The 11,647-nt window shown below is 43.5% G+C and overlaps 1 protein-coding gene across 1 annotated transcript; it reads left to right on the top strand.

Annotated features, from left to right (window-relative positions):
- The first annotated feature begins 107 nt into the window (after nt 1-107).
- PROZ (protein Z, vitamin K dependent plasma glycoprotein) lies at nt 108-11,390 on the top strand. Its single transcript, XM_005021948.6, has 8 exons — nt 108-3,810; nt 5,939-6,102; nt 6,591-6,615; nt 7,478-7,591; nt 8,724-8,855; nt 9,817-9,902; nt 9,997-10,120; nt 10,654-11,390. The coding sequence occupies exons 1-8, from the start codon at nt 3,744-3,746 to the stop codon at nt 11,163-11,165; spliced, it is 1,224 nt and encodes a 407-aa protein (XP_005022005.4). The 5' UTR covers nt 108-3,743; the 3' UTR covers nt 11,166-11,390.
- The last annotated feature ends 257 nt before the right edge of the window (nt 11,391-11,647 follow it).

The raw sequence follows: 11,647 nt of genomic DNA, 5'->3' as shown, positions 1-11,647 counted from the left end.
TGATAAACCTTCCACTGGAAAGTTGCAACTAACTCAGCGTTCCTGTGGCAGCACCTGCTTTATAGAAATAAACCTAGACAAGGATACTATCAGATTAGGACACTACAAGAGCAGGCCAGCATTTCTAAAGCCTCTGGAAAAATAATAATAATAATAATAATAATTAAAAAAAAAAATGCTTGATCTTGATTGTGTACAGAGAAAGAGCAGGAAAATGTGCAAACCACCAGTGTATCCACACATGAGTCTAAGTAATTGGGCATGTCACTGATACTAATGCGTTGTTGGATGAAGTTAATTGCTTGACTTCCCATGGGATCCCCCACTGAAATCCTCCAGTTATAACTCAGCCCTAGCCTCTACAGTAAGAGAGGCAAACATGATGTGTGGAGCTGTGGGTCACATGTGGGCATGTTCCAGGGATTTCGGAGAGGCCATTGCAAAGAGCTTGCACTTGCTGCCCCATCCCCTCACTGCTGTCCATCTGTCCTCCTGCCCAGCCCCACATTACCACTTGCCCTGGCTCTGGGCAGCCCTAATTTATTCATAACCAATTCCGAAAGGCACAGAAACATTCAGCAGGCTTCAATCACTGTCTTTAGCTCAACGTGTATTCAGAGGAATCGGCCACATGAGCGTCTCCCTTCCTCACCTGTTATTTTCTGCTTCTACAACGAAACACCAGCCTCATCCTGCTCAGATGCTCAGTACCAGATGAGAACAAATTCTGTCTGCAGGGACAGATTTACCCCAGCTGTTTAATTGCACAGCAAATTGCAGTTCCCACTCGAGAGACACGGCAAGATACACATTATGTTCTCGGTGCTCTGCCTATGTCAACCTTTAAAGTCCTCATGGAGAGGACAGAGCTGTCAGCAGCACTGAAAAGTCTGAATTCCAGATAAGCTCCAAGCACTTCCTATTTTCTTATTATCCCCTTCAATGTTCTAGCAGTTTGCCTGAAAATCCTCCATTTAAGTTTCTGTGTGAGCTGTCCTTAACCAGTTTTGTCCCAAAGACCAGATAAGGTCAATGGGGAGATATAATCAGAGAAAACAGGAGGAAAACCATACAGTCCTCATTCAAAGAGCAGTTTTTTTTTTTTTTCTGAGTGTTTCACGAGGGATCAGGATAGCTCATCTTAGGGCAAAATGAGCCTCCCTACTGAACCCCCTTTATGTATCACTGAAGCTGCATGCAGGAGCTTGAGTGATATGGCAGTGTCTGTGCATAAGCTCTGCCATCTCTGGCTGTTTCATAACCAGTTTTACAGCTTGCAATTTTGGTAGGGAAACAAAATTAAGATGAAAGTGAGGGGGAAAGGTAAAGGAACACCAAGGTGAAAGTAAAGAATGAATTCATTTTAATAACAAGTATTAACAGCACTTACTATGCTGAAATATTAACACCAATTGCTATTTTTAGCAATGTGTGCACAGAAATAGAAAAAGTCATTGTTCGCATCTGCAGAGATGTCAGTAGCTCCCAGATGTTCTTTGGCCTGCCAGGCTGGCAGGAGACTTGCACAGCCTAGTGGCTAGGCTCGAGTCCTCAAGGAAAGCTCCTGTGGGTGCAGCATCCGCTGGAGGGAATCAAACCTCCTGGGGTTTCATTCCTCCCCTGGGATGTCCTGCAATCTGCGACCAAGCCAGAAGGGCAATGCTGATGCTCCCCCAAAATGACTGCACGTCTCTGTCTCTTCAGCATTTATAAATGATGATGCCCTTCAAATGCAGCAAGAAAAGCTTTCTTTTTTTTTATTATTTTTTATTTTTTCCTGCATATGGTGAGCTGGTTGGCTACCGTCCAGACATTTAACTGAAGTATAGCCCATTTTAACCACACTAAGCATTAACCCTTTATAAATTATGTGTCTCCTCTGTTGGCTAGGCATGTTTCACCTGGCATTTTTGTGGCTTTTGTACCTATAAACAGACATACTAGTGACTGTGCTTCATATAAGGAGAGTGTACATCAACAAACAAATCAAATTAATTTGTGTCACTCACTGCTAGCTCTTCACCAAGGCTACACATGATCAGATTCACCTGTTTCAGACCGACTGATGTCTAAGGCTAGGCTGAGGGCTGCAGTCTCGTTTTGTTGATCCTGATCTGCTGCCAGCAAGCGATCATTTCTTCTTTCATTTCTTGTCCCCCAGCCAAGGGCTGCTGGCAGCAGGGAGCTGAAGGCTGGAGCTGCTCCAGGAGGCTTTCATTATTTGCCTAGTGCGGGGGTGACATCTTCTGGAAAATAATTTCCATCCCCTTTCGTTAGCTGAGGTGTGCATTTCCCACAAGCGTGTGACGGTGACACTCAGATGATGGCTTGCCAAGGGGCTGTGACACAACGGGGGCACACCGATGAAACACCTCTCCGTGTGCTCACCGTGATATTTAAAGGAATGGGAAAAGAAATTCTAGTAAGTATAAAGAAACTTGACGAAAGGACCGCCTTTCTAAACCCCTCTCTTTATGCAACCTTCTGTAACACGAAAGTTTGAAAGCAAGGCCTGTTGCAATAATGTCAATACGGGAAGAAAACAAAGTTGGTGCCGTAACAGGATTGAGTACACTGTGGCCCAAACAGCTGCTCAGTCAAGGCTTGTTTCATCTAAAAGGAAAACATGAGCTCGAAAACTAAGCTCTAGGGAGAATACAGTTTCTGAAGCTGTGTTGGTGTTGCTAACCTGGTTTGAATAAATACCTCGTGCCTACGAGAACACATTCACTGACGTAGGGTTGCAACGTGTGAGCAGTTTGCTTAAAAAAATAAATAAATGTTTGCAGATGCACACTTCTGTGCTGGGTTCTGCAAAGTCCTGTGCTGACATCAAGTGGTGACACGATTTTCGTGTCAGTGTGCTGAGGGGAGCCAGCCTTGCCGTGCTGCTTCTGCAGCACGAGAGATCATCAGGTCCAACCCCCCTGCCAAAGCAGGTTCCTCAGAGCAGGCTGCCCAGGTAGGCATCTAGACGGGCCTTGAATATCTCCAGAGAAGGAGACTCCACAACCTGGCTGGGCAGCCTGTCCCAGTGCTCCGTCACCCTCACTGTGAAGTTCATTGCATGTTGGTGCGGAACCTCCTGTGCTCCATCTTGTGGCCATTGCCCCTTGTCCTGTCCCCACAGACCTGAAGAAAGCTTGGCTCACAGCCCACCAAAGAGGATGGCAGAGAACTGGATGGTATCCTTTAAGATATATTTCCCATGGGGGAAGTTGCAGGCTTGTTTCATTCACTGCAACGTCAAAAGCTGATGGGATTTGGGATTTGACTGGCGCAGCTAAGCTCCAAGGACAGGTGACTTTCTATGCCCTGCCTTGGGAAAAGCTCTGTGGGGACAGTGTGTGCAGCAGCCACACTGCACTGTGAAACTGATCCCTGCAGTCAGCATCCAGATTGTGACAGCGCTTTGTAATGGCACGAAGAAATGCTCGTATTGTTCATTTCTCCCCATTTGGTGTTGGGAAAGGGAAGGCTCTGGGGTGAGAGGAATACCCCAAACTTGTAGGTTTCCAAACCTTCTTTGCCTTCAGCCATTGCATTAGGAGAAGTTGCATCACCAAACACTTTTTTTTTTTTTTGAGGTTTTCACATGTTGACTTTGCGGCCAGGCTTTGCCCTCAGAGGTTTTGTTTTCTCTTGAGCAGCTGGACTTTAAACTTTAACATCCCCTGTTTAGCAATTTCCCCAAAGAGCTGTGGGAATGCAGGCAGGGTTACCATTAGCTGCAGAGGGTAGCAATGGCAGGTTGCTTTTGGACAATGTTGTTCCTTCTCTCTGCCCTTTTCATTCCCACAGAGGAGACAGGTATGGCCTTTGTTTTGTTGCCCCTTTAATTCTGATTTGCACTCCTGTTCTTGTAAACACACCAGTAATTTTGTGCCCTGTATCATGTTTACTTTGCAGCACAGGCTGACAGCACTAAAAACTCTGTGTTCCCTTTCTGTCTGGGGGGTTTTCTGTTTTTGTTTTCATATGCTGAAGTAAAAACTATGGAAGGTTACTGAAGCAATGTAATTTTGTAATGCCATCATTTACATCATGGTGTTATGATGATTATTGATGTCTTATGGCTATATGATGTCTTATGATGACTGGTGTCCCAGATATTAAAGAAAAATTTGTTTTATATACCTAGTTGCTGCTGAAATGAAAATAAAAGTCTTATGAAAGAGGCTGAGAAGCACACTTAGTATAGCTTGCAGAAATACATGTTTTCTGTATTCATCTGCTGTGGTTTGCCAAAATACGGAGGAGCTGTCAAAGAAAGAAAGAGAAAGAGAAAGAGAGAGAGAGAGAAATGAAAAGACAGAAAGACAGAAAGACAGAAAGACAGAAAGAGAGAAAGAAAGAGAGAGAGAGAGAGAGAGAGGGAGGGAAAGAAAGAGAAAGAAAGAAAGAAAGAAAGAAAGAAAGAAAGAAAGAAAGAAAGAAAGAAAGAAAGAAAGAAAGAAAGAAAGAAAGAAAGAAAGAAAGAAAGAAAGAAAGAAAGAAAGAAAGAAAGAAAGAAAGAAAGAAAGAAAGAAAGAAAGAAAGAAAGAAAGAAAGAAAGAAAGAAAGAAAGAAAGAAAGAAAGAAAGAAAGAAAGAAAGAAAGAAAGAAAGAAAGAAAGAAAGAAAGAAAGAAAGAAAGAAAGAAAGAAAGAAAGAAAGAAAGAAAGAAAGAAAGAAAGAAAGAAAGAAAGAAAGAAAGAAAGAAAGAAAGAAAGAAAGAAAGAAAGAAAGAAAGAAAGAAAGAAAGAAAGAAAGAAAGAAAGAAAGAAAGAAAGAAAGAAAGAAAGAAAGAAAAGAAAAAGAGAGAAGGAAAGGAGGTGACTGCTTGTGAAGGGGAGAATGATGCCCCCTGGCATTTCAAAATGCAAAACAGAAATGTGATGCTTTGTCTTAGCACCACATGCAATCCTCCTGCTCATCTGCTATCCTTCAAAAGTGTAACTAAGGAACAACACAGAGCTTCAGAATAATTTTGTCAGTGCTGTCACTTTTTCCAGTTCCAGTATCACTGCTTGTTTAAACCATCGGGCCCCCAAAGACTGTAAAAAATATTAAGCAAACAAACAAACCAACCCAGTCCCTTCCCCATTGGGTTTATTTTCTGAGTACAGGGGAGCTGACAAACACACACTGACATGTGCAGCCACATCCCAGTTAATGTCAAAGGCAACAGGCAACAGCACTGCACCAGCCTTCCCCCTTGACAGTTGGTTTTTGTTGTGGGCATCATTGCAAAGAGGAGTTTTAAGGTCTGATCTCTGTCATGTCTTTGGATTTTCCTCCTCTTGACACAAATACAGAAAGATTATGGTGTCTTCCGGGTAAAGGATGGCATACGACAGCTTTTTTTTTAAATTGCTGGGGAATAACTTTTTTCTTTTTTTTTATAGCTACCCTGAGCCATGTCATGATTGGTAGCAAAAAATCTCCATGAAGTCAGACTGAAGGGCGTCAGTTAGGGTCCTTCATCACAAATAAATACAAATCATTTCCACTTCTGCTGAAAGTCCCATGGACTCCTACAAAACAGCCTCTGCCTTTATAATAATATTTATCTCTTCTTGTAGCCATGGCACAACCAAGCTCTCTGTGTGTCCAGTGTAGGAATAAAATATGCAGCAGGAAAGGCTGCTGCAGGGAGATGCAAAAACTCTATATTTACAAGGAATTCTGCAGAAAAGTTCAGCAATGAGTCAGACCTGAATCCTTTTTGTTTGGTTCATTTTGGTTTTGTTTTTTACTACTTGGGAGCACTGACAAAGGATCAGGACACTCTTGTGCTCAGGGCTGTAAGAGGTGTGGGAAACAAAAGAAAACAGTGTCAGGATTTCTCTTCATGGTAAAATGTGGCTGTTTATTAAGATTGATTAAAAAAAATAGTGCAAGTGTAAAGGAAACTAGCCTAAGTACTTACATTAGCATCTTGTCATGCAATGTTTCAGTGTTTATATCAGCTGATGATGCAAATGAAGTTATCAAGAGACACAGGCGTGCCAGCTCCCTCCTTCTGGAGGAGGTTCTCCAAGGCAGCTTGGAAAGAGAATGCCTTGAAGAGAGATGCACACAAGAGGAAGCAAGAGAAGTATTTGAAAATGATGAGATGCTCGTAAGTATTTTACTTAATTTCCTTTTACTTACATGAAGCAACGCCTTGTGCTGTCACCTCTACCTCCAGCAGCAACATCTGGGGAAAAAGCAGCAGGGTAAGGGAAAGGAGGAGCCCTGACCACCAGTGGGGGACAAGCAGGACAGGATGGGGTCACCTCCCAGGTGGCTGCACAAAAGGGAGACAATAGTTGGCCAGTTTTGCAAGGAAGTCATGATACTGCAGGGTTCAGCTGTTTATCTCTTGCCCATGAAGTGTTTCTTTTCCTTTATAACTTCTTAAGTAGCAAGACGATGTGCAGGATGCAAACCCTCCCTCCCACCTCATGTCATTCAAATCTTGATGGCAGGACAAAATTTGTAATCATGTGACTGTGTGAATGTCAAAGTGCAGTGTGTATTCTCTCATGTAAAGTCTCTGTTTTGCCAAAATATTTATGGAAGATGATGTTATTTGAGCATTGAAATCTGATTTCCCCTTTCTTTCAGAAAATGTTTTGGGATAACTACTACGGTAAGCTGGCCTTTTGATTTCTCTCCTTCATAGTTGTGGCATGTTATGAACATTACGCTTCAGTCTGATGTAGTTTCTAAGAGTTTTCAGCAGCTTTTAGAAGTTTATTCCACAAGAAACACACAGTCACTATGTGTCATATGGCTAGAAACACAAGAGAAGGGCTGATGCGAAAGGATTGCACAAGTCTAATAGTCTAGTAAGCTAATAGAGCTACCAGGGCATGCAAGGCAAAAGGGGTGTATTTTCCCTTGTAAGCTGAGCATTTTGGTGTTTGAGAGACACACAGGGAAGTCTGATTCAGTCTTTGCTGATTCAGTTCACCAGCATAGCTCTACCAGCACAGCCTCCCAAATACAAACCTACTGTTTGAACCTGAGTGAGATAAATAGGTGCTAAAAGCCACTGGGCTGTCTGCAAGCTCTGGAGGCTGTCCTTTGGCAGCTGCTGAGGAGAGAAATAAACCTGCAAAGCTGACATGGGGCAATGCTGACATGGGGCAATGCAGCCAGGCACCTCCTGGACACGGGGCCTGTGGCACCGGCATGAGGTGACTAGGCCTCATCCCCTTCATCAGTGCTGCATCCAACCAGTTCTCTCTTTTTATCTCTTTTCATTTTGATTTGCTTTTATTCACTTGTAATCTGAGTTTTAGACAGTAGACAGGGAGGTGGTAAAAACAGCATTAGTGTTAATTTTCCATGGAAGCCCTTAAAACACCAAGTGCAGGGGATGGTTCTGTGGATCCAGGATCTGCAAGTTATGAGGACTCGTACTGAACATCCTTGCTCTGTGTCTCGTTGCCTCTGTGATGGTGGGATGGCTTCCACCTAATTCCAGCCTTTGGGCTGTTCCTCCCCAGGTGGCCAGAGATGTTCCTCCAACCCGTGCCAGAACGACGGCGTGTGCGAGGACAGCATTCGTGGCTACACCTGCACCTGCACCGAGGGCTACGAGGGGGAGGACTGTGCCTTTGGTGAGGCACCACCAGCATGGGGCTAACATGCATACTTTGTACAACGTGGTGGTAGTTCCCTGATACTACCCCAACTGAGATGTTTGACCCAAGTTCCTTGTGTATGCTAAACTATGGTTCATAATCCCACCCCACTTTATGTCTACTTGCTATCATATATGCTTAGGGACGTGGTTTAGTGGGTGACATTGGTAGTAGGGCGATGGCTGGACCAGATGATCTTGGAGGTCTTTTCCAACCCTAATAATTTCATGTTTCTATTCTATATTATCTGGCCCTTAAAATGCACCAGGATGGATCCTGCACATTCATATCCAAAGTTTTTGCTTCCTAGCCCCAATGTCAGTATTTCTGCCTGCCTGGAGGGCCCTTTTCTGCAGCAGGGTGTGAGTGTAGAGGGGCAGAGTATCCCCCTGGGGAGCCTGGCCTGCTCCGCATGAGCCATCAAGAGCCACATCACATGCAAATTTCTTTGCTGCTTCTCCACCTGTGAGCTAGATCTAAGATCAAATGCTCCTCCTGTTGCTTTGTACCGAAGCTGTGTTTGCTCAGCCACAGAAAGGTGACTGGCCATGTTTCACAGATGATTAATACTTTTTTTTTTTTTTTTTTTTCCCTGATATGTGGCAGTGGTTGGTTTTAATTTTCTTGGCACAAGAATGAGAAACAGGAGCTACACATTTGTTTTTGTTGGAAAGCAGAAAACTTTAGCTTTTTTCTTGATCACTTGCCTTCTTAAAAAGTGCAGAAGGTTCCCCTGGTGCTTAGTGAATCCTTAGGGCTTTGCTTAACTGAGCAGAGAAAACTTATGGCATCCTTTTGTGGGTTTACATGGAAAGCCTAGTTTGACCCTTGGGTACTAATATTGCCCAAAACTCAGCAGCGTGGACAGCCTGGTGCAGGGAGGTACTGGGTGCTATAATCCTGTGGAAGCTGCAAAGGCAGCTCTCTCTGCCCAATTTCTGCCTGATGAGGGTAAAAACAGTGGTGAAGAAGACAGTAGGAAGGCAGTTCCTACCCACTCCAATACAAAGAGAGTAAATGCAAAAAGGTTAGCAAAGAGGACTCGGGCTATGCAAGAAAACTCCAGCTGAACCATTCCCAATGCTTTTTCCCTGCTTGTTCTCTCCAGCTAAAAACGAATGCCGGCACCAAGGAAAAGAAGGATGTCACCATTTCTGCTATCCAGGAACAGATTCATACCGTTGCTCCTGTGCTGATGGCTATGAGCTCGGGAAGGACAAAAAGCAATGTATCGCTTTAGGTAGGTGTGAGCATGGAGGTGGGGCCCATGCACAGTGCTCGGGTGTTCGGGCAGGGAATCTGATACCCAGATGCAATCAGCCCACTTGGGGACTCCAGAAATAAGAACATTAACCTTCCAAACTGGACATAAAAAGGAGGAACCTAGGGATCAGCAACAAAGACACCTGAGCGGTGGTAAAAGAAGGAACATTTGATCAGAACATTTACAGGTGGGAGTGCAGAGAGCACTAGCATCATTCTAAATATCACTCACTGGTGCAGGTTTTCCTCTCCAACTCTCAGTAAAGAGCTACAGAAGACCTGCCTGTTTGGGAATGAGGTTCAATTGATTCAGATTAGGCACCCAACAGCCTTACAAATAAAAGACAGCACTTGCTGCCTTGTTAGTTAATTTGAAGTGGTAGCCCTCTTCATTTTTTCAATCTTAAAACTTTTAAACTAGGTCAACTAAAAATACAGTAGTATACATAGGTCCTGTCTGTATTAGTAAGTATGGCAGCCAAACAGGAATGGAGCTGTACAGCCACACTTTTAGTGAAGATTTGATGCCCACACTAAATGCAATTTGGTGGGTTTTACTTCAAACTAGCTCTAGTTTGGTACTGAGGACTAGGCACCCACATACCCAAAAGCTACGAGGTGTTTAGTGCAGTTCAAGTACAGGATACAAAGATGAGGAAGCAACCTGTGCTGATGGTTAGCTGGAGAGGAAGCCTCAGTTCGGAAGTTGCAAAGTAAAAGCTTGCCACCACAAGCCTAACACAATGACTCAAATGGTTTAGTATTACTACAGAAATCAAGTTAATTATTCTGATTTTCACCAGCTGAGATACTGTCCTTTTCCTTGGTACAAAATCCAAACCCTACAGCCTAGACGGAATACTTAAAATACTTGCAGGTAGTAGTTGTCACAAAATGTTACAGCATGAGGTTTTTATTTTTTCTAATTCATTTGCTAGATAAATGTGCATGTGGCAGACTTCAAGACACGGATAATCTGATAAGCGAAACCCTGAGGAAACGTGACAAGCACTTTCCTTGGCAGGTATTTCTAGCAATTCATGAAGTCTATGGCTAACTTTTCATATGGACGGTGCTAATTATTATTATTTTTTTTTTTTTTTTTGGTATTTTCTTAGGTCCTGCTGTTAAACTCAGAAGGGAAAGGCTTCTGTGGAGGAGTGCTGCTGAAAAGTAATTTTGTCCTGACCACGGCAGAGTGTGCCCTTCTGCACAGCCATTTTGAAATCAGGGTTGGTGCCGGTAGGTGATGAAACCTTTCCTTTTGTTGTAGCACATTTTGACACTGTTAAGCTACTTTCAAAAACAGCTTACTAAAATTTCTGCTGCACCAAAAATATCATTGTAGTGTATAAATCTGCTGGCATCTCATTTAAGCATCTTAAATGAGTATTGAGTTAGAACTACAGCTGTCCTATGCCTCTCTAGAAGCCAAGCAGAAAAACCAGTGCCTCTCAAAGGCACTCACAAGGGCTGGCTCAGCATCTAGGGATATGCTAAACTAGGTTCATTTGGAGATCACTACCCTTCCTCCATCCAAAAGCAAATGTTTCATGCCAAAATTTACTGCTGGTGTTGGGTATTTGTCCTTCCCCTCTGAAATTACGCATGCTGCTACGCAACGTTGAAAAGCTGTCATTCCTAATTTACCTTCACCATGTTTCGTTTCTCTGCTGCACATATTTCTCAGCACAACTCGCAGTTGTTATCAATTTACACACTGTTTTCAAGTCTCTGATGTTCTTAAGGGCACCGAACATGTCATTGCTTCACAGGGCGCAACAGAACATGTGGAACTGAGAGGGTAATGCGCGTTCACGAGAAACACATACACATCCGGTACGATGAGGACACCGGCGAGAACAACATTGCGTTACTACAACTCCACGAGCACGTTGAGTGCAACACCCACCAGCTTCCTGTATGCATCCCTGAAAGAGACTTTGCAGAACATGTTTTGATTCCCAAATTGGTGGGTACGGTCAGTGGCTGGAAAAGAGAAGGCGACAAAGTTCAAGGTGAGGAGCTGCAGGTTTCCTACCTTCCTACGGAGGACTGCGAACAAATCCTCAACGTAAGCCTCACAAACAGGCAGTTTTGTGGACACATCCAGGAGGCCACAGAAAAACAGCTGACTGGAGGAAGCTTTATGGCCACCGAGTATAAGGGCACATGGTTTCTGACTGGCATCCTGGGACCCTGGCCGCTAGAAGACGCTGACAGAAAAACGTTTCTATTTACTAACACCGCGAGATACATGATATGGCTTAAACACAAAATGAAGTGAGACAAACACAACCAAACCCCTACCGACCACCTTTGGAGGCAGCCAGTAGACACATTTGACTCTATCACCACTTGCAGCACTGGAAGTTGCAACGATGATACCAATTTAACTCCAATTCACGTGGAGAAGTCCCTTTGTCCTTCCTTCCTCTGTTGACACCCAATACCGTGAAAGCCATGGCACATTAACTGTAGGTGTTTTACTAATAAATTGACTGAACTCTAAGCTTCCTAGAACTGTTCGTTCTAAAACTCAAAAAGTATTGATGCTTTTCTGTGCTTTTAAATGTTACTAGAAGGAAGTAAGTCTTTTTAATTCTTATTCCCTTGAAACGTGGATCAATAAACCCATATTCTTATTTCAGCATCTATACAAGTAAAACTTAAGAAGACCAAGAACACTCCAAGCCTTTAAGTGTTGATACAGGACTTGACTCTCTCATAACACCAAAAAGTTCTTCTCCCTCATCCATGGCAGCTGTG

The sequence above is a fragment of the Anas platyrhynchos genome, chromosome 1 (assembly GCF_047663525.1).
Source record: "Anas platyrhynchos isolate ZD024472 breed Pekin duck chromosome 1, IASCAAS_PekinDuck_T2T, whole genome shotgun sequence".
Taxonomy (NCBI): domain Eukaryota; kingdom Metazoa; phylum Chordata; class Aves; order Anseriformes; family Anatidae; genus Anas; species Anas platyrhynchos.
The sequence above is the reverse complement of the archived record's forward strand: the minus strand, read 5'-3'. Positions and strand labels throughout refer to the sequence as shown.

Excerpts from the sequence above, each read along its gene's own strand:
- PROZ (XM_005021948.6), top strand. The coding sequence starts at position 3,744 with ATGGCAGGTTGCTTTTGGACAATGTTGTTCCTTCTCTCTGCCCTTTTC. Across the intron at positions 3,811-5,938 it reads CATTCCCACAGAGGAGACAG|TGTTTATATCAGCTGATGAT; the intron begins GTATGGCCTTTG and ends GCAATGTTTCAG. Across the intron at positions 6,103-6,590 it reads TTGAAAATGATGAGATGCTC|AAAATGTTTTGGGATAACTA; the intron begins GTAAGTATTTTA and ends CCTTTCTTTCAG.